This window comes from Tachyglossus aculeatus, chromosome 5, assembly GCF_015852505.1.
Source record: "Tachyglossus aculeatus isolate mTacAcu1 chromosome 5, mTacAcu1.pri, whole genome shotgun sequence".
Lineage (NCBI taxonomy): Eukaryota > Metazoa > Chordata > Mammalia > Monotremata > Tachyglossidae > Tachyglossus > Tachyglossus aculeatus.
The window spans coordinates 44,404,936-44,427,682 of NC_052070.1; the positions used below are offsets into that span (position 1 = coordinate 44,404,936).

The 22,747-nt window shown below is 49.1% G+C and overlaps 1 protein-coding gene across 4 annotated transcripts in view; it reads right to left on the reverse strand.

Moving 5' to 3' along the window:
- Positions 1–22,747, reverse strand: part of PLEKHG5 (pleckstrin homology and RhoGEF domain containing G5) — a 97,173-nt gene that overhangs the window by 49,265 nt on the left and 25,161 nt on the right. For 2 of the 4 annotated variants that reach the window (XM_038746965.1, XM_038746966.1), the window contains exon 2: positions 567–643. In XM_038746965.1, the coding sequence (XP_038602893.1) occupies positions 567–643 (77 nt within the window). The other 2 variants (XM_038746967.1, XM_038746970.1) reach the window with 2 other exon arrangements.

A 22,747-nucleotide genomic window follows, 5' to 3' on the forward strand; every position in this document is an offset into this window, starting at 1 on the left:
GTGAATAAAGCACAGACCTGGGAGTCATAAATCAATCAATCGTATTTATTGAGCACTTACTGTGTGCAGAGCACTGTACTAAGCACTTGGGAAGTACAAGTTGGCAACATATAGAGACAGTCCCTACCCAACAGTGGGTCTAAAAGTCATAAAGACCTTGGTTCTAATCCTGGCTGCACCACTTGTCTGCTGTATGACCTTGGGTAAGTCACTTCACTTCTCTGTGCCTCATCAAGCGCTTAGTACAATGCTCTGCACACAGTAAGCGCTCAATAAATACGATTGAATGAGTGAATCTGTAAAATGGGGATTAGGACTGTGAGCCCTGGGTAGGGCATGGACTGTGCCCAACCTGATTAGCTTGTATCAATCCCAGCATTTAATATAGTGCCTGGCACATTGTAAGCACATAACAAATACCATTTTTTTAAAAAAAGCTTGGGACATGTGGTTGTCACTTCCCCACTGGGCCCCAAAGCCTCCCCTGCCAGGAAAGAGGCAGTGAAAGTTGGCCCCAGCAGAGTCACCCACCTGCCCAGGGCCAAGGAAGACCCCAGACCCTTTACCTTGGCCGCTCGTCTCCTGTCGATGCAGTCAGGGTTCTGGCAGCGCAGCCCTTTCTCCTCCGTCAGCGCCCGGTCATCTACAAACCAGAGGGGGAGGGACAGTGAACCTTGTGGCTCTGGCCCGGGGCCTTCTCCCTTCTCTCCCTGCCCCACAAACCACGGCCCCCGCCCCTACCCCCAGCCCTCCCCTCCTGCATCCTTCCCTCTCCTCCTGCCCAGAAGAGGGAGGGAGTTCGGCCTCCTCCGGACTTTCAGAGAAGGCCAGGGTCACTTTCACTTTTAAATGCCAACTTATCTAGCCAGGAATCTGCTCTCAATGTCTTTTCTTTTTGTTATTCCCCAGGGAAGTTATCTAGATTCCAATGGAAGAAAATTCTTGATGGAAATAAAAGTCTCTGGATCCTTTCCCCGGGTCTCTCCGGCAGGGGACAGGGCAACAGTTCGTGGGCCCCTCCTGCCTAAAGTGGAGGCCCCCTCCACGTTAGGCAGGACTGGGCCCGGCTTCAGCTAATGCTGAACTGGGTTGTCGGGCGAAATATTCATTCATTCATTCATTCAATCGTATTTATTGAGCACTTACTGTGTGCAGAGCACTGTACTAATGGACCACCTCGCCTCCAGGCGTCTGCCCATCCCAACCCAACTGCTTGCCCAGTGCCCAGGAGCCCTCCCGGGCCTCCCCCCACGACCACTAGCGGCTTTGGGAGCGGGTGGCAGGGGAAGGCGGCTAGACTACATTCATTCATTCAATCGTATTTATTGAGCGCTTACTGTGTGCAGGGCACTGTACTAAGCGCTTGGGAAGTACAAGTTGGCAACATATAGGGACGGTCCCTACCCAACAGCGGGCTCACAGTCTAGAAGGGGGAGACAGACAACAAAACAAAACATATTAACAAAATAAAATAAATAGAATAAGTATGTACAAATAAAATAGAGTAATAAATATGTACAAACATATACAGGTGCTGTGGGGAGGGGATGGAGGTAAGGCGGGGGGAAGGGGGAGAGGAAGGAGGGGGCTCAGTCTGGGAAGGCCTCCTGGAGGAGGTGAGCTCTCACTGGGGCTTTGAAGGGAGGAAGAGAGCTAGCTTGGCGGATGTGCGGAGGGAGATTTCTTTGCCTGGCTCTGCCTTCCCGGGCGGACAGAAGTCCAGCGGGGCCGGGTCGGGACGAGGAGGGCTGCGGGGAGGAGGAGGAGGAGGAGCCCGTTTCCAGGACCGGGACGCCTGGGCCTCGGCTGCTTCCGCAACAACCATTCATTCATTCATTCAATCGTACTTACTGAGCGGTTACCGTGTGCAGAACACTGTCCTAAGCGCTTGGAAAGTACAATTCGGCAACAGAGAGAGACCACCCCTCCCCAACAACGGGCAATGCAGGTCAGGTGGGCAGCGCTCCTGCATCCGGGGGCAAACCCTGAGTGCGGGGCTCCCCTTGCCCCTGAGCCCTGCTCCCCCGCTCGGCCCGGGCCCCCCGAGCCCCCCGGGCCCCCCGAGCCCCCCGAGCCCCCAGCACTCACCCATAGAGCCGTGTTGGGCGGGAGGGGGAGAGGGAGGGGGAGAGGGACCCCCCGTCCCCGGCAGCCTAGGGCCCCGTCCCGCACCCGCCGTTCGTCTGGCCCGGCCCCGCGGAGGAGGAGGAGGAGGAGGCGGAGGAGGAGAAGGAGGCGAAGGAGGAGGGGAAGGGGCGGGGAAGGGGCGTGTAGCCGGCGGGCGCAGACACAACAGCGCCGAGGAGGCCGGCGCGGCTCCCGGCGGGCTGGGCCCGGGTTAGAAGGAGTCGGGGCCCGCGGCGGGCCGGGGAGGAGCCCCGGCTCGGGGCGGCCCGGGCGCGGGGGGGGGCAACAAGAACCGCCGAAAGGCTTGTCCCGCGCAGCCCGGCGGCCAGGGACGGGGCTCGGACGGACCCGGACGCCCTGTATCCGAGAGCCTCTTGCCGCCGGGGCCGGGGCCGGGGCTGGGGCGGCCCCCCCTCAATCATTCAGTCAGCCAGCCAGCCAGCCAGCCAGCCATTCATTCATTCATTCATTCTCTCCCTGCCCTATCCTGCCCCAGCACCCGAGAGCCCCCTGCCACCGGGACTGGGGCGGCCCCTCTCATTCACTCATTCATTCGTTCATTCATTCATCCATCCATCCATTCATTCTCTCCCTGCCCCTGTACCCGAGAGCCCCCTGCCGCCGGGGCCGGGACTCGGGCGGCCCCTCTCATTCATTCATTCATTCATTCATCAATTCATCCATCCATCCATTCATTCATTCATTCATCTCTCCCTGCCCCGATCGTGCCCCTGTACCCGAGAGCCCCCTGCCGCCGGGGCGGCCCGTCTCATTCATTCATTCATTCATTCATTCATTCATTCATTCTCTCCCTGCCCCTGTACCCGGGAACCCCCCCCCCCCCCCACCGCGGCCGGGACTGGGGCGGCCCCTCTCAATCATTCAGCCAGCCAGCCATTCATTCATTCTCTCCCTGCCCTATCCTGCCCCTGCACCAGAGAGCCCCCTGCCACCGGGACTGGGGAGGCCCCTCTCATTCATTCATTCATTCGTTCATTCATTCATCCATCCATTCATTCATTCTCTCCCTGCCCCTGTACCCGAGAGCCCCCTGCCGCCCCCTCTCATTCATTCATTGTGAGACCACTGTTGGGTAGGGACTGCCTCCATATGTTGTCAACTTGTACTTCCCAAGCGCTTAGTACAGTGCTCTGCACACAGTAAGCGCTCAATAAATACGATTGATTGATTCATTCATTCATCCATCCATCCATTCATTCATTCATCTCTCCCTGCCCCGATCCTGCCCCTGTACCTGAGAGCCTCCTGCCGCCGGGGCTGGGGCTGCCCCTCTCATTCATTCATCCATTCATTCATTCATTCTCTCCCTGCCCCTGTACCCGGGAGCCGCGGCCGGGGCTGGGGCAGCCCCTCTCAATCATTCAGTCAGCCATCCATCCATCCATTCATTCATTCATTCTCTCCCTGCCCTATCCTGCCCCTGCACCCGAGAGCCTCCTTGCTGCCGGGGCTAGGGCGGCCCCTTTCATTCATCCCTCCATTCATTCATTCATCCATCCATTCATTCATTCATCCATCCATTCATTCATTCATTCATCCATCCATTCATTCATTCATTCATTCTCTTCCTGCCCATGCACCCAAGAAGACCCCTGCGGTCGGGGCCGGGGCCGCCCCTCTCATTCATTCATAAATTCATTCTCTCCGTGCCCCGACCTCCTGAGGAGGAGGAGAGCGAGCTGGTGGGGACTGGAGGACTCCGTTCCCCGTGAACATGAGCCGCGCCGCGGGAGAAACGAGCCATTGTTCGGCAAACCGGAGGCAGGCCCGACTGGGGCTCTCTCAAGCTCACCCAGCAAGAGCTGGAGCATTGTATGGGGGGGGGGACGGGACGGGACCAGCAGAGATATTCACATGCAAATTACGATCAGAAAGCCACGTAAATATCGCAGTGATTATTTTGGATTCGATAGCTCAGGCCCTTGGTTCAGCTCGGGTTTCCATGCCCCAATCCACGTCCGTCCATTCCAACCTCCCGACTTGACCCCCGAGAATAACTTCCAGCAGCTAAAGGACGGAGTGTGAGGCAGGGGCAATTCCTAACCTGCCCCCACCCCTCTACAGGCAAAAGTGCAGTGATGGGACCCTGGACTGGCTTCAGATTTTAGCCACCCTGAGGTGTAGAAGAAAAAAAAAAAGCCATCCCTTTCCTAGGGCAGCTGCCTGACATTGGATTTCACTAGTCCCGGAGGGCAGCGTAATGCCATCAAAGGGAAGTGCATCTGAATCTGCCTGGTCCTCCAGACCTTGAGCATTATGTGGCACAGTCAGTCAGTCAATCATATTTATTGAGTGCTTACTGTGTGCAGAGCATTGTACCAAGTGCTTGGGAAAGCAGAATATAACAATAAACAGACACATCCCCTGCCCACAATGAGGCCCCTGACCTCCTGCACCTTTTTCCAGAGTCACTGCAGTCCCCTCCCAGGTCACTTCATCCAGGCGCCTCGTTCTGAATCATGAGGGAGAATGGGCACCACCAACCTAAGACAGGCTGCTCTGCCAGCCAGCCTCATATAAGTGCCTCATTATCAATCAACATGTTTATCATACCCCATCCCTGTTATCCTGTTTCAGTACCACCCCTCATCCCTCTCTCCCTGCACCAGCCCCCACCAGCTCACTCCCACCCATCCCCTCCCCACCCCTCACATTATCCCCTCCCGCCGGACCCTCCCCCACAGCCTCAGCCTAGTAGGGCCTGTGGGACCAATGGCTTCTTCCCACTGCTTTCAAGCATGCCCATGTCTCCCTATCTTAAAAAAACCCCTCTCTTGACCCCACGGTTCCCTCCAGTTATCGCTCCATCTCCCTCCTACCATTCCTCTCCAAACTCCTTGAGCGAGTTGTCTACACTCACTTTCTCAAATTCCTCTCCTCCATTCTGGCTTCTGTCCCCTTCATTCCACAGAAACCATCCTCTCAAAAGTCACCAATGATCTCCTTGCCAAATCCAAAGGCCCGTACTCCATCCTAATCCTCCTCGGCCTCTCAGCTGCTTTCGACACTGTGGACCACCCCCTTCTCCTGGAAACGTTATCCAACCTTGGCTTCACTGACTCTGTCCTCTCCTGGTTCTCTTCTTATTCTCAGTCTCCTTTGCGGGCTCCTCCTCTGCTTCTCACCCCCTAACTGTGTGTGTGGGGGGGTCCCTCAAGGTTCAGTTCTGGGTCCTCTTCTTTTCTCCATCTACACCCACTCCCTTGGAAAACTCATTCTCTCACATGGCTTCAATTATTATTATTATTATTATTATTATTATTATTAATAATAATAATAATAATAATAATAATAATAATGGCATTTGTTAAGCACTTACTGTGTGCCAGGAACTGTACTAAGTGCTGGGGTAGATACAAGCAAACTACCTCAACTACCACTTCTCTGTGGATGATACCCAAATCTACATCTCCAACCCTGATCTCTCCCTCTCTCTAGGTTCGCATCTCTTCCTGCTTTCAAGACATCTCTACTTGGATGCCCACCCATCACCTCAAGATGAACTTGTCCAAAACAGAGCTTCTTATTTCCCACCCAAACACTGTCCTCCTCCTGACTTTCCCATTCATTCATTCATTCATTCATTCAATCGTATTTATTGAGCGCTTACTGTGTGCAGAGCACTGTACTAAGTGCTTCTCACAAGGCAGTAACAGCGTTATCCCGGACTCCTCTCTGTCATTCAACCCACATATTCAATCCATCCCCAAATCCTGTCGGTCTCACCTTCACAACTTCGCTAAAATCCTCCCTTTCCTCTCCATCCAAACTGCTACCACGTTAATACAATCACTCATCCTAACCCACCTGGATTACTACATCAGCCTCTTTGCTGACCTCCCAGCCTCCCATCTCTCCCCACTCCAGTCTATAGCTTCACTCTGCTGCCTGGATCATTTTTCTACAAAAATGTTCAGGGCATGTCACCCGGCTCCTCAGCAAACTCCAGTGGTTGCCCAACTACCTCAGCATCAAACAAAAACTCCTCACCATTGTGTTTAAAGAACTCCATCAGTTTTCCCCCTGTTACCTCATCTAGCATCTCTCCTTCTAAAACGCAGTCCGCCCACTTTGCTCCTGTAGTGCTAACTTTCTCACTGTGCCTCGATCTTGCCTGTCTTGCTGCCGACCCCTAGCCCATATCCTGCCTCTGGCCTGGAACGCCCTCCCTCCTTAAATCTGACAGACAATTACTCTTCCCCCCTTTCAAAGCCTTATTGAAGAAACATCTCCTCCAAGAGGTCTTCCCAGACTAAGCCCCACTTTTCCTCATCTCCCACTCCCTTCTTTGTCCTGACTTGTTCCCTTTGCTTTTCCCCACTCCCAGGCTCACATATATACATATATACATGTATATATGTATATAGATTTACATATCTATAATTTTATTTATTTTTATTGATGTCTGTCTCCCCCAGCTCTAGACTTAAGCTTGGTGTGGGCAGGGAATGTCACTGTTTATTGTTGTATTGTACTTTCCCAAGTTCTTAGTACAGTGCTCTTCACACAGTAAGTGCTCAATAAATACGATTTGAATGAATGAATGAACCCCCCTCTCCATCTTGAAAGCTTCCCTTCATCCTTGACTTGTTCCTGACCCAATCACCTCTCCTCCTCACCACCACTGAAACCTGGCTCTCCCTTGATGACAAGGTCTCTCATGATGCTATTTCTAGAGGGGGCCTCATCTAAATAATAATTATAGTATTTGTTAAGCGCTTACTATGTGCCAGTCTCCCTTTCCTCAAGACTCACTGGGGAAGGGGGAGGAGTTGGGTTCCTTCTCACTCGTCAATGCTGCTTTTGCACCATTCCAACCCACATCTCTCTCTTTCCCTTCCTTTAAAGCCCATATCATCTGCCTCTACCACCCACTTCAGATACTAGTCACATCTATCTCCCCCACTCCCCTGGCCCCACCTCTGTCTTTTTTAACTGTTTTAATCCATTTCTCACATTCCTTCTCTCTTTCTCCATCCCTACATTGAGACTTCAATAGCCACATAGATGTTCCTGACAACCCTTCCACTACCTGCTTTCTCTCACTTCACTACCTGCTCCACCCCAGCTTTCCCACTCACCAACTTGTAACACATTTGATCTCATTCATCTCTAATCACTGTATTATCTTTACGAACTTTGAAATCCCTCTATCTGACCAACAACCTCCTCACTTGCCTTCTCTCCCAAACACCTCCTCCCCACAAACCTGTCCGGTTCCCCTACAGGGACCTCCGATCTTTTGACCTCATCCAATTTTCTCAAGTCATCAACCCTCATTTAGTCTCCATACCCGAACTATCTTCCCTTGATGATCAAATTGACGTCTTCAACATCCCCCTCTCTACTGAACTCAATGTACTCGTTCCCCTATCCCTTCGTCGATCTCGTATCATTAACTCACAGCCCTGGATCACCTCCACAATCCTCTTCCTTCCCTTCTGTGCACAAGCTGCAGAGTGCTGCTGGCGGAAATCTGGATATCAGTCCAACCTCACCAACCTCAAGTTCATCCTTGCTTTAACTCTGCCTAGCAAAATTATTTCTCCATCCTTATTGACACCCTTTGTCCATGCCCATTACCCTCACCAATTTTCCCAGATGTTTAATTCCCACCTCAAACCCCTGTCCTCCCGTTTTCCCCATCCCTTGCCCCTAATGACCTGGCTTCCTACTTTATTGAAAAAATTGAAAATATCAGGCTTGATCTCCCTAAAATCTCCCCTGATTCTCTCCAGTCCCTCCCTCCTCCTGCCCCTTCTTCAACTCTCCCATCCTTACCAGCAGTATATCAAGAAGAGATCTCCTACCTCCTCTCAAAATCCACCCTCTCCACTTGCACATCCAATCCCATCACTTCGCACCTTATCAAAATGCTTGGCCCGCTTCTTCCCTCCCTGACCACCATCTTCAACTGTTAGCTCTCCAATGGCTTCTTCTCCACTGCTGTCAAACATGCTTATGTCTCCTCTATCATAAAAAAACCCTCCCTTGACCCCATGGCTCCCTCCAGTTATCACCCCACCTCCCTCCTACCAGTCCTCTTCCAACTCCTGGAGTGAGTTGTCTACGTTGGCTGTCTCAAGTTTCTCTCCTCCAATTCTCTCCTTGACCCACTTCAATCTGGCTTCTGTTCCCTTCACTCCACAGAAACCACCCTCCCAAAGGTCACAAATGATCTTCTTCTTGCCAAATCCAATGGCTTCTACTCCTTCCTAATCCTCCTTGGCCTCTCAGCTGTCTTTGACACAGTCAACTAACCCCTTCTCCTGGAAACATTATCAAACCTTGGCTACACTGACACTGTCCTCTCCTGGTTCTCCTCCTATCTCTCTGTCCACTCATTCTCAGTCTCTTTCCTGGGCTCCTCCTCTGCCTCACACACCCTAACTGTGGGGGTGGTCCCTCAAAGTTCAGTTCTGGGTCTTCTATTTCTCATCTACACTTATCCCTTGGAGAACTCATTTGCTCCCTTGGCTTCAACTACCACCTCTATGCAGATGTTTCCTAAATCTACATTTCCAGCCCTGATTTCTCTCCCTCTCTACAGTCTTGCATTTCCTCCTACTTTCAAGACATCTATACTTGGATGTCCTGCCATCACCTCAAACTTAAACATGTCCAAAATGCAACTCCTTATCTTCCTACCCAAACCCTGTCCTCCGCATGACTTTCCCATCACTGTAGACAGAACCACCATCCTTCTGTCTCATAAGCCCGTAACCTTGGCATTTTCCTTGACTCCTCTCTCTCATTCAACCCACACATTCAGTCTATCACTAAATGCTGTCAGTTCAACTTCACAACATCACTGGTCTGTCCTTTCTTCTCCATCCAAACTGCTACTATGTTAATCCTAGCACTTATCCTATCCCACCTTGATTACTGTATCAGCCTCCTTGCTGACCTCCCTGCCTCCTGTCTTTCCCCTCTCCAATCCATACTTCACTCTGCTGCCCGGATCGTCTTTCTACAAAAACGTTCAGGCCATGTTTTCCCACTGCTCAAGAATCTCCAGTGGTTGCCCATCCACTACTGCATAAAACAGAAACTCTTCACCTTTGGCTCTAAAGCACTCAATCACCTTGCCCCTCATACCTTACCTCCCTACTTTCCTACTACAATCCAGCCTGCACACTTCACTCCTCCAATGCCAACCTATCAATCTTCGAATCAAGCAAAAACTCCTCACTCTAAGTTTTAAAGCTCTCCATCACCTCACCCCCTCCTACCTCACCTCCCTTCTCTCCTTCTACAGCCCAGCCCGCACACTCCGCTCCTCTGCTGCTAACCTCCTCACTGTGCCTCATTCCCGCCTGTCCCGCCGTAGACCCCTGGCCCACATCCTACCTCTGGCCTGGAATGCCCTCCCTCCACACATCCACTAAACTAACACTCTTCCTCCTTTCAAAGCCCTACTGAGAGCTCACCTCCTCCAGGAGGGCTACCAGACTGAGCCCCCCCTTTTCCTCTCCTCCTCCTCCTCCCCTCCCCATTGCCCCCCGCCCTACCCCCTTCCCCTCCCCTCAGCACTTACGTATATTTGTACATATTTATTACTCTATTTCTCTTATTATTGGTGTGTATATAGCTATAATTCTATTTATTCTGATGGTATTGACACTTGTCTACTTGTTTTGTTTTGTTGTCTGTCTCCCCCTTCTAGACTGTGAGCCCGTTGTTGGGTAGGGACCATCTCTGTATGTTGCCAATTTGTACTTTCCAAGTGCTTAGTACAGTGTTCTGCACACAGTAAGCACTCAGTAAATACGATTGAATGAATGAGTGAGTGAACCTGCTCACTGTACCTCGATCTCATCTACCTCATCTATGCCGCTGCCGACCTCTTGCTTGTGTCCTGCCTCTGGCCTGGAACACCCTCCCTTTTCATATGTGACAGACAATTACTCTCTCCATCTTCAAAGCCTTATTGAAGTGCTCGGCACACAGTAAGCATTCAATAAATACGATTGAATGAATGAATGAAGGCACGTCTCCTCCAAAAGGCTTTCCCTAAGTCCTTATTTCTTTTTTTCCCACTTCCTTCTGAGTCACCCTGACTTGCTCCCTTTATCCACCAGCCTGCTCCCAGCCCTTAGCACTTATGTACATATCTGTAATTTATTTATTTATACTAATGCCTTTCTCCCCCCACAGATTGTAAACTCATTGTAGGCAGAGAATGTGTCTGTTATATGTACTCTTCCAAGTGCTTAGTACAGTCCCTTGCACACAATAAGTGTTCGATAAATGCAATGGACATTGATTGATTGTTTGAACGCATATTGTGTGTAGAGCACTGTATTAAGTGCTTGAGTGTTTACCACATGAAGCCAGCCTGGACGAAGCTCCTTAAAGTCCCACTAGTCCAGAACAATATGTCTGGTACTGCCACACCCTCCAGGGCCCAGAGCCACTCATAGATTTGGTCACTAGCCAGGGGGCTTGAGCTTTGAGGCTGACCCTGCCAGACTTCCAGACCTGATGGAGCCTCTGCAAACTCTCTGCCCACACCCACAACAACAACAGCCCCCTCATAATAATAATAATGATGGCATTTATTAACCACTTACTATGTGCAAAGCACTGTTCTAAACGCTGGGGAGATTACAAGGTGATCAGGTTGTCCCACAGGGGGCTCACAGTCTTAATCCTCATTTTGCAGATGAGGTAACTGAGGCCCAGAGAAGTTAAGTGACTTGCCCAAAGCTGATAATCGGAGGAGGCAGAATTTGAACCCATGACCTCTGACTCCAAATCCCGTGCTCTTTCCACTGAGCCACGCTGCTTCTCTAATAATGATGGTATTTGTTAAGCGCTTGCTATGTGCCAAGAACTATTCTAAGCGCTGGGAAAGATACAAGGTAATCAGGTTGTCCCACGTGGGGCTCAGAGTTTTAATTCCCATTTTACAGATGAGGTAACTGAGGCACAGAGAAGTAAAGTGACTTGCCAAAGTCACACAGCTGACAAGTGGCGAAACTGGGATTAGAACCTACGACATCTGACTCCCAAACCCTGGTTCTTTCCACTAACCCTCATCCAGACGGTGAGCCCAATGTGTGACAGGGACTGTGTCCAGCCCATTTACCTTGTATCTACCCCAGTGCTTAGTACAGTGCCTGACACATAGTAAGTGCTTAAGAAATACCACAGTTATTATCATTATTATTATTATTATCCAGGTTCCCTCCAGAATCTGCACCCCTAATCAATCAATCAGTCATATTGTCTGTAAGCTTATTATGGGCAGGAAATGTGTCTGTTTATTATTATAGTGTACTCTCCTAAGTGCTTAGTATAGTGCTTTGCTTTGAATTGAATGAATATTTATTGAGTGCTTACTGTGTGCAGAGCACTGTACTAAGCCTTTGGGGGAGTACTACCCAACAGAGTTGGTAGGCATGTTCTCTGCCCACAGTGGTTTTAAAATCTAGAGGGGAAGACAGACATTAATATAAACAAATATATTATGGATCTGTATATAAGTACCGTGGGGCTAGGGGAGGGGTGAATAAAGGGTGAAAATCCAAGTGCAAGGACAATACAGAAGGGAGTGGGAGAAGAGGAAATAGGGGCTTAGTTGGGGAAGGCCTCTTGGTGGAAATATGCTTTTAATAAACCTTTGAAGGTAGTGAGAATGATCATCTGTCAGATATTAAGGAGGAAGGGAGTTCCAGGCTAATGGTAAGAGGTAGATGAGACTGAGATACGATGAGTAGGTGGGCATTAGAGGAGTGAAATCTGTAGGTTGGGTTGTAGTACGAAGTCAGAGAGGTAAGATAGGAGGGGCAAAGCGATGGAGAGAATTTAAGACAATGGTAAGAAGCTTCTGTTTAATGCAGCGTTGGATGGGCAATGACTAGCAGTTCTTGAGGAATGGGAAAACATGGACTGAATGGTTTTGTAAAAATATGATCCGGGCAGCAGGGAGAAGTATGGCCTGGAGTGGGAAGAGATAGGAGGCAGGGAGGTCAGCAAGGAGGCTGATACAGTAATCAAGGCGGAATAGAATACGTGTTTGGATTAATGTGGTAGCAGTTTGGATGGAGAGGAAAGGGCAGATTTTAATGATGTTATGAAGGCTGAACCCACAGGATTTGGTGACAGATTGAATACGTGGGTTGAATGAGGGAGATGTGCTGAGGATAAGGCCAAGGTTACAGGCTTGTGAGACAGGGAGGATGATGGTGCTGGTTACAGTGATGGGAAAGTCAGTGGGAGGGCAGGATATAGGAGGGAAGATGAGTTCTTTTTTGGACATGTTAAGTTTGTGGTGATGGCAGGATATCCAAATAGAGATGTAATAATAATAATAATTGTGGTATTTGTTAAGCGCTTATTATGTGCCAGGCATTGTACTAAGCACTGGATGATCTGAAGTGTCCCCTAGGAAAAGGAGTCCATTTCCCAAAATTCTTGGAGCTCCAGGCTATTTCCGTTGGAAACAACAGGTGCCTCCAGGAAGATACTCCAAAAATATGTCATCCTGACATATTTGTACTAATACCAATTATATCTTTGTTTTTCTCCTACTCCCACTAAATAATTTTTGTCTGGCTCCTGCATTTGATTGTTAGCTCCTTTAGGGTAGTGACTGTGGGCCTTCACTCATTCATTCATTCAGTTGTATTTAGTGAGTGCATACTGTGTGCAGAACACTGTACTAAGCGCTTGGGAGAGTACACTATAACAATAAACAGACACATTCCCTGCCCACAACGAGCTTACAATCTAGAGGGAGGAGACAGACCATTAATATAAATGAATAAGTAAATTACAGATATGTACAATTAATATAAATAAATCAACTACAGATATAACAAACTGCTTCTCTTTTACACTCCCCAGGATTCAGTATGGTGCTCTTCGCTCATTAGGTGGTCAGTAAATACCACTGATTGAAAAGTAACTGCAAAGAATGGATTTGGGGCCACAAGCCAAGCCCCAGACCCTGGGAGTGTGGATGGCATGACTGGACCCCAGATGATGAAAGGGAAATCCAAGTGTGACCAGCATGGCCAAACTAACTCTGCAACATCATCCTTCTCTGCTGCCCCAGCTTAGATCTGGCCCAGAGTCCCGGGAGACATAAAGAGGACCAGGATGCAGAGGCAGGCCATGGGTTTCCATGGTGAGGCCTCACCATCCCAGGATTCCTCCCTATTTTCTTCCAGTAGCTCAAGGCCAGAGCTAGCCTTAGGGTTTGCAGTGTTTGCTTTTCCTAAACTGACCCAGGTGCTCCAAGAGAAAATGTGACAAGGCCCCTTGGGAGACAACAAGCACAACCCCATGCCCTCTCCTTCTCTCCTTCTGGGCTCTGCTCCAGGGCTCCTCAACCTTTTGTCCCCTCCTAGCTCCTTGGCACCACATGGGCCCATAAACCAGAAAACTTCTGGCACCCTGTACTCACAGACAATCTCACAGAACATTTTACACCCAAACTGAAATCACTTCCAAGGGGGTGGGGAGAAATCAGGAGAGCCAGGCCTGGGACTGACATTCCCAGGCTCCTGCCAGGCATCTAGCGGGGAGTAGAGGCGGTGAAGAACAGAGACTCCAGTAATGCCTGCCACCCCTCAGCCAATCCTGAGAAATCTCCATCTCTCTTGGTTCAGAAATTCACTTCTGGACCACCAAAGCCCCTCACACGGGACACTCTAGATTCATGCATTCATTCAATCGTATTTATTGAGCACTTACTGTGTGCAGAGCACTGTACTTAGCGCTTGGGAAGTACAAGTTGGCAACATATAGAGACAGTCCCTACCCAACAGTGGGCTTACAGTCTAGAAGGGGGAGACAGAGAACAAAACAAAACATATTAACAGAATAAAATAAATAGAATAAATATATACAAGTAAAATAAATAAATAGAGTAATAAATACGTACAAACATATATACATATATACAGGTGCTGTGGGGAAGGGAAGGAGGTAAGGCGGGAGGGATGGAGGGGGGAGGAGGGGGCTTAGTCTGGGAAGGCCTCCTGGAGGAGGTGAGCTCTCAGTAAGTTTGTTATGGGCAGGGAACATGCCTGCTAATTCTGTTGTATTGTCCTCTTCCTAAGTGCTTAGTACAGTGCTCTGAACATGGTAAGCACTCAATAAATACCATTGATTGATTGACTGAAATCCACATCATTTTTGGGTCAGTACTTCACTTTTGGACCACCTAAGCCCCTCACACGGGGAAACTCTCTAGACTGTAAGCTGTGAGCAGGGAACATGTCTACCAACTCTGTTATAGTGTACTTTCCTAAGTGCTTAGTACAGTGCTCTGAACACAGTGCTCAGGAAATATGATTGATTGAATCTGTTAAATCCAACCCAGGTAACTCACTTCTGAATAATCACAGTGTGACTTGCTGACTCTTTCAAATCTTCCCAGTGCTCAGCATAGTGCTTGGCATGTAGCGAGAGCTTAATAAATACCATAACTCACCAAGTAACGTCCCTCAAACTCCAGAGGTAAGAGAACCAGGCTGCTGCTCAGGACTGCTCCTGTTGCTGACCGTCACTCTGGGCTGGTGGGCAGGTTGTCCCTGCTGGGACCTCTGCCTTCAGTTCTTTGAACCTGAGACACCTCCTTAGCCTCAAGACGGGAGAGGTCATACTGAGCATGGGGGGAGCTAGGTACTACGAGGAGACCCAGGGTGTGTTTGTCTGCTGCAGAGATGTTTATCGGCCTCTAGACAAACCGACAATGGAGTCAAACATTAAGAGGAGCAGCTGGCCCTGGAGCAAGTAAGGGGTACTGGGCTGGGGGCTGGGAGGAGGTTGACAAGACATTCCAGAAGTCCCTGAGCAGGACACAGGGCCCTCAATCTCCCTCAATCCTCCCCTACTCAGTTTGACTGAGACAGTCACAAAAGGGAAAAGGAGTAGGGTGAGAAGAAGAGAGGGGGAGATCCGGTCTGTCGGCCACAGAAGACCCATGGGGTCTGAGAAGGACACAGTGTGGGTGTGTCACTATGTGTCTCTTGGGCAAGGAGAGACTCCCCCCAACCCAAAGATCCCGGTCATTTATGGCCGATCCTAGTCCTGCAGGATTCGAATTCTCTCTGAGAGGAATCTGTCCTTGGCTAACTGTCAGGTTGGGTGGGGCGGAGGAAGGCGTTTACTCCATCTAAAGCAGCAGCAGCAACATTCCAAATGGAGCACTGGAACCCCAACAGGGCGGATCGAGTCATCCAGGGATTTGCAACATGGTCTTCTGGCAGGCGGACTTGTAGCCAGTGAGCAGAGCTGAAGGTGGACTCTAGGTGGTTGTGTTTTTTGTTAAGCACTTACTAAGTGCCAAACACTGTACTAAGCCCTGGGGTGGAACCAAGATCATCAGGTTCCATATGGGGCTCAGCCTTGATCCCTCTATCTCACAGCTCACATCCTGCCTTGGGCCTGAACGCCCTCTCTCCTCATATCAGGCAGATAATTGCTCTCCCAAACTTCAAAGCCTTATTGAAGGCACATCTCCGCCAAGAAGCCTTCCCTGATGAAGCTCTCCTCTCCTTCTCCCACTCCCTTCTGTGTCATTCTGACTTGCTCCTTTCATTCATCTTCCCTCCCAGCTCCGCAGCACATATGAAAATATCTGTAATTTATTTATATTAACATCCGTCTCCCCCTCTAGACTGTTAGGTCATTGTTGGCAGGGAATGTGTCTGTTTATTGTTGTATTGTACCCTCCCAAGCACTTAGTACAGTTCTTTGTACAAGGTAAGTGCTCAGTAAATACGATTGAATGAATGAATGAATGAATGAACATTTTAGGATGGAGAACAGATATTGAATCCCCATTTTGCAAATGAGGGAAGTGAGGCACAGAGAAGTGAAGTGACTTGTCTGAGGTCAAACAGCAGATAAATCAATCAATTGTATTTATTGAGCACTTATTGTGTGCAGAGCACTGTACTAAGCACTTGGGAAGTACAAGTTGGCAGAGCTAGGATTAGAACCCAGGTCCTCTGAGTCCCAGGCTCGTGCCCTTTCCACTAGTCCATGCTGCTTCTCTGCTGCTAATCAATCAATCAATTAATGATATTTATTGAGTGGCTACTATGTGCAAAGCACTGGACTAAATACTTGGGAGAGTATGTACATATCTGCAGTTTATTCACTTATTTATAGTAATGTCTGTCTCCCCCTCTAGACTTTACAATCCTGGGCAGGGATTGTGTCTGTTTATTGTTATGTTGTACTTTCCCAAGTGCTTAATACAGTGCTTTGCATACAGTAAGCACTCAATAAATAAGGCTGAAAAAATGAACGAATGAATGAATATAAGTTAGTTAACTGCCGGGGGTCCTGGCAATTGATGTCCACATGGATTTCCAGCTGTTGGGAATGAAGACTTCACCTACCCTTTTGGGGCTAGACTCTCAGTCTCCTTAAACCCACTTATCCAACAAGACCAGAGAGTCTTGAAGCAGAGTTAAAAGGAGCTTAGCGTTTACAAATGCAACTGAAAACAGGTCTTTCTAACCTGCTAGCTCTTTGTCAGCCTGCTACTCCCCAGCTCTATCAATCAATCAATCAATCAATCAATCGTATTAATGAGCATTTACTGTATGCAGAGCATTGAACTAAAATCTTGAGCGAGTACAATAGATTTGGTAGGCATGATCCCTGCCCTTCAGGAGTTTACAATCTAGTGGGGAAGACAAGAGATTAAAATACATTACATGTAGCAACAGTGTATAAGGAGCTGTATATAAGTGCTGAGGGGTGGGGTTAGTGCTTGGAGGCGCATTCCTCTGGCTCCCTTTCCAGAAGCCCTGCTCCTTTTTCAACTCCTAAAAAGTTGGTACTTTGGGAGGTGATACCTTTCACTCCAGGGATGGGGCAGGCCCAACCTCTACCCGGGGGGGGGGGGGGGGGGGGGGGGGGGGGGGGGGGGAGAGAGAAATACAAATCTGTTCCCCAAGGCAGGGACCAGGAAATTTGTAGCATTAAAGGGGAAAAAGCACCAAATGACCCACCCACCATGTCATCTGAGGGGACTCACCCCAGCTTCTGCTCTTCACCCTGGCTTCCCTCCAAACAGGCCTCTGGTGGGAGGTCGAGGGAACGGGGGAGATGCCTCTCTGGGCCTCGGGCACCAGTAGGGCAGGGGCTGAGGCCTAGGTGTGGCTGGAAGGGAGATGGAGGAGGAGAAGGAGGAGGAGATGAGGGGAGAATCCAGGCTGGTAAGGCTGGCTATGACTCAGAGGGAAGGCGCTGCCCGGGCAGTGGGCAACCACAGCCCGGGACTCCGCCCTCCTCCCACCCCACCAGGACCCACCCCAGGGTAGGGCCTAGGCTTGCCATCTGCTTAGAGGAAAAAAGAGATTTCAGGCTCCCAGCCTGGATCAATAACGGGGGATCCTGAGAACTAAACGGTCTCTGTGTGGCTATAAATAAGCCAAAGGCCATTGGCTCTCTGCCTTCTCCCCCACCTTTTTCCCCTGTCCTCTGGAGAGCCTTCCCAATTCCCAGATTCCTGCAGCCCACGGGGGGCCCAGACCCTGAGCTCCTCGGGAAAGCAAAGCCTCCTCCTGCAGGGGCCCAGCAGGCTCTATTCCAGGCTCCCAGGAAATCATCAACTTTCAGACAATTACTCTTCCCCTTTCCACACCTTGTTAAAGGCACATCTCCACCAAGAGGCCTTTCTTGCCTGAATGTGTCTGTTTATTGTTCATTCATTCATTCAATCTTATTTATTGAGCGCTTACTGTGTGCAGAGCACTGCACTAAGCGCTTGGGAAGTACAAGTTGGCAACGTATAGTGACGGTCCCTACCCAACAGTGGGCTCACTGTATTGTACTCTCCCGAGAGCTTAGTACAGTGGTTTGCACACAGTAAGCGCTTGATAAATATGATTGAATTGAAAGAATTGAATTGAATTCCCTAAGCTCTCCTTTCTTCTTCTCCCTCTCCCTTTTGCATCGCCCCAACTTGCCCCCTTGATTCATTCAATAGTATTTATTGAGCACTTACTGTGAGCAGAACACTGTACTAAACACTTGGGAAAGTACAATACAACAATAAAACAGTCAACAATGACATTCCCTGTCCACGAGGAGCTCACAGTCTAGAGTGGGGGAGACGGAAATCAATACAAACAAATAAAATTACAAATATGTATATAAGTGCTTTGGGGCTGGAAATGGGGAAGAGCATGCATTCATTTATTCAGTCGTATTTATTAAGGGCTTACTGTGGGTATTCATCCCCTCTCCCAGCCCCACAGCACTTATGTACATATTTTTTATTTATTTATATTAATATCTGTCTCCCCCTCCCTACTGTAAGCTCACTGTGGGCAGGGAATGTGTCTGTTATATTTTTAGAGCATACTCTCCCAGGTGCTTAGTACGGAACTCTGCACAAGGTAAGTGTTCAGTAAATACGACTGGCTGATTTGACCGACTGAGAAAGTGGGAACCAGCAGCAAAAGGCTCAAAAGAGAGGACCATGAGATGGGGTTTGGTGGCAGGGGTCAACTCAGGTGGGCAGAGGCTCATGGAGAGGAGGGGCAGGACCATACCCACTGCCCAGGCACGTAGCTCTGCTGGCACAATCCCTCTTCCCCCCATCCCATCCACTGACCAGTTTTCCTTGCCCCTTCAGCCTAGGTGGGCAATAGTAGGAGCAGTGGTGGGGTTGGGATGCTGGTAGATGTGGTCTCTTGGGGACCTTCCCAATGCCAGGGGTCAAGCCAAGGGGGTGGCTGGTGAGGCCAAAGCCAAAGGCTAAATGCTAGTGGTGGGGAGCGGGGAGAGGGGGCCGCAATGTTGGCATAATAAATCCCACATTGGGTCGAATTAGCTCCAAGGCTCCAATCAGTCAGTAATATTTAGTGAGCATTCATTCATTCAATCGTATTTATTGAACGCTTACTGTGTGCAAAGCACTGTGCTAAGCCCTTGGGAAGTACAAGTCGGCAACATATGGAGATGGCCCCTGCCCAACAATGGGCTCACAGTCTAGAAGGGGGAGACAGACAACAAAACAAAACATGTGGACAGGTGTCAAGTCATCAGAATAAATAGAAATAAAGCTAGATGCACATCATTAACAAAATAAATAGAATAGTAAATATGTACAAGTAAAATAAACAGAGTAATAAATAGTGCAGAGCACTGTACTAAATGCTTGGAAGAATACAACACAATTGGTAGACATGTTCCCTGCCCACAGGGAACTGACAGTCTAGAGGGGAGGCTCTGGTGGTCTCTAGCCCATGAGCCAAGTCAGGCTGGTTCAAAATCAAATCCAGTGAGGTTTGGGCTTGACATGGTCACTCCTCCAGCACCTTCATTTGAAACTGGGGGTGAGGTGGGGGGAGAGGGCTTTGAGAGGGCTCTACCTGTACCAAGGCCAGACATGGTCACTGTGATCCTGTGACTGCATTCAGATTGACCAAGACCAGGCTGGGGCAGGGTTGGGCCTGAGCCCAGTTCCCCAGGGTAGGAAATTTGGGAATTCAGTCCTGCTGCTACAGGCTCAACAATACTCAAGCATGGCTTTTTCATTCATTCATTCAGCCAGTCAGTCATATGTATTGAGTGCTTATTGTGTTCAGGGCATGATATTAAGCTCTTGGGAGAGTACAATATAATAGTAAACAGACACATTCCCTGCCAACAATGAGCTTACAGTCTAGAGGGGGAGACAGACATTAGTATAAATCACTCTCCTTATCCACATATTCCCTTCCCTTCCAGTCACTACTACAATGCCCAGTTGATAATAATAATAACAAAAGAATCATAATAATTGTTAAACTCTTACTATATGCTAAGAACTGTACTAAATGCTGGCCATGGACCTGGCACATTCTTGACTGCATCTGTAGCTGCAGTAATGGTGATGCGGGGAGTGCTGACAGCAACGGGGATCTGTGTGCCCCAGCCTGGCAGCAGTGGCCACGGGGATTCAGTGACCATCCCTTTTGGAGTTACCCCCATGGCATGGGTCACTCTGGCCACCCCCTTAGCAGGGCTTTGACGAGGGTGTGTGTGGCAGATTTCAGACTGCCTCCCTTACTCTTCTCTGTGCTGGCCGCTGGCCACTGTCCGGAGGTCTGGGAACCTTGTGGGCAGTGAGATTCCTGGTTCTGCCCCTGGGCACTCCACCTGCTCCCTCTGTTTGAAGCATTAAGCAGCGGGAGGTCAGATTGAACCAGCCCCCTGATGGGATACTAGTGGGAAGCAGAGAGCTGATTCAATTAGCTAGGAGAGTACAGGCTTTGGTCTTCCTCTCATTTTGGCCCCTGGCCAGATCCACACACCTATTCATTCAACAGCTTCCCCAAATGAGAAGTGGACAAGGCAGCCAAGCCCAGCCATCCTTGGGCATCCTGGGTGGGAAGTACTGGCCCTCTAACTACCATGAAGTCCAGGTTTCAACACCTCCCAGCTAAAAGCTCCAGCCAACTCCATCAGCGAAAAAAGACCCCAACCCTGTAGAGATAACACATTCAATCAACCAATGGTATTAATTGAGCACCCACTGAGTGAGAAGCACTGCGCCAAGTGCTTTGCCAGACCCTTCGCAAACTGGCTGGGCCTTGTCCTGGAGCAGAGATAAGGGGACCACTGATGGCACGAAAGAATTCTGGACATCCCTTTGCTGATCCTCACCCTCGTTTTATTTAAACTTTTAAAAATAACTATTAAAATACTACAAATAAAAACCAGTAGGCATTTACCTAGAGGAAATGACTAATACTGGTACTTCTGTTGATTCCTGATAGACAGCCACAGGTTGTTTTGAAATTAATAAGAAAATCAATCACTGATTCATCACGGCATAAGCAACAGACATAATTAATTCATTCAATCATATTTATTGAGTGCTTACTGTGTTCACAGCACTGTACTAAGTGCTTGGGAAAGTATAATACAACAATAAACAGACACATTCCCTGTCCACAATGAGCTTACAGTCTCGGACGGGCCGGGGGGACAGATATCAATACAAATAAATAAATTATAGATATGTACAGACTTAACATATAGTAAGTAAGGGTGCCATAAAGACACACACAAAAAGCATCTTGGCAGAAGTTTGCCAAACCTCTAGAGCTACTGAACACTTTTCCACAGAAGACCCAGACCCCTTCCATCACCCTAGAGCTTCCCTCTGAGGTCCCTGGAAACACAGGCAACTCTTCTGAACCACAAAACTTGACATCTAGAGCCGAGGAAGAGGGAGGCTGGTTGTTTCATTCATATTATTGTCTGTTTTATTCATATTAATATCTGTCTCGCCCTCTAGGCTGTAAGCTCATTATGGGCAGGGAATGTTCTATGAATTCTGTTGAATCATACTCTCCCGAGTACTTAGTAGAGGGCTCTGCACATAGTAAGAGCTCAATAAATAACATTAATTGACTGATTGGTTTCAAAACAAAAATCCTGACCCAAAGATGTCCAGTGCCATATCTGTAGCAGGGAACAGGCTGCTAAAAATAGCACCCTGCTGTGTAAAACCTGAAGAGTGATTAGAGGATATGCCTGGGAGTCAGAAGGACCTAGGTTCTAACTCCAGCTCTGCCACTTGTCTGCTGTGTGACCTTGGGCAAGTCACTTCACTTCTCTGTGCCTCAGTTCCCTCATCTGTAAAATGAGGATTAAAACTGTGAGCCTCATGTGGGACGGGGACTGTGACCAACCTGCTTAGTGCTTAGTACAGTGCTTTGCACATAGTAAGAGCCCAATAAATATGATTGAATGAATATCTATCCCAGCACTTAGAACAGTGCTTGACACATAGTAAGCACTTAATGAATACCATTATTATTATTATTATTCCCTCTCCCAGCTCCCAAGGGTACTAGACAGAGAAGTCTGGGTGGATCTGGGAACCCAAGCCCCTTCAACTCCAGGGTCCCATCAGGTCCTGTTGCCAGGGGCACAGGAAGCAAGATCTTGGGCTGTGGCAGGAATAGAGACCTCTAAAGATCATGGGTGGGTGGGTGGGTGGGTAAATGGGTGGAAAGGAGGCCAGGAAAGCACTGTTGACTTGCTCAGGGGCCCGGAAGAGGGGGCGGGAAAGCGCAGGTGGTAGCAGCTGTTGGGCACCTACGTTGCAAATCCCAGCTGAACTCAGCCCAAACAATGACCTTATCTCCCGGGAGTGGGAGAAATGTGTGCATGGGCACAGAGAGCCAGCTCTGCCCACAGCCTGAGCTCAGAGATGCTGAGAAGACAATCCCTCTCTGTGCCCAGCTGCCCGCAGAGGGGCTGTCTGTGGAGGAATGGCCCAGTCATTGGCCATCCAAGCCCAGTGATCATTTCAGTTGACCTATTATGAATAATAATGAAAGCAAATAAGAAATTCCTTCCCGAGACCCAAGAGAAATTTTTGCAAACAGGGGACCGGTGAAAGCATTTTTAGCCTAGCTAGCAGAGCAGGGCTCAGGGGATCCAGCTGTCGCCCACTCCCTCCTCCTGAGCAAAGCTGAAGGAGTTGGAGGATAAGTCGTCTGAGCCCCAGAGCACCCCCAGAGGGGCCCCAAGATTTCCGCTGGCTGCTCTGCAAGGGAGGTGAAAAGCTCTTTTGAAAGAATATTAATATCTCAGAAAAAATGTGTTTGAAATTCAAAATCAG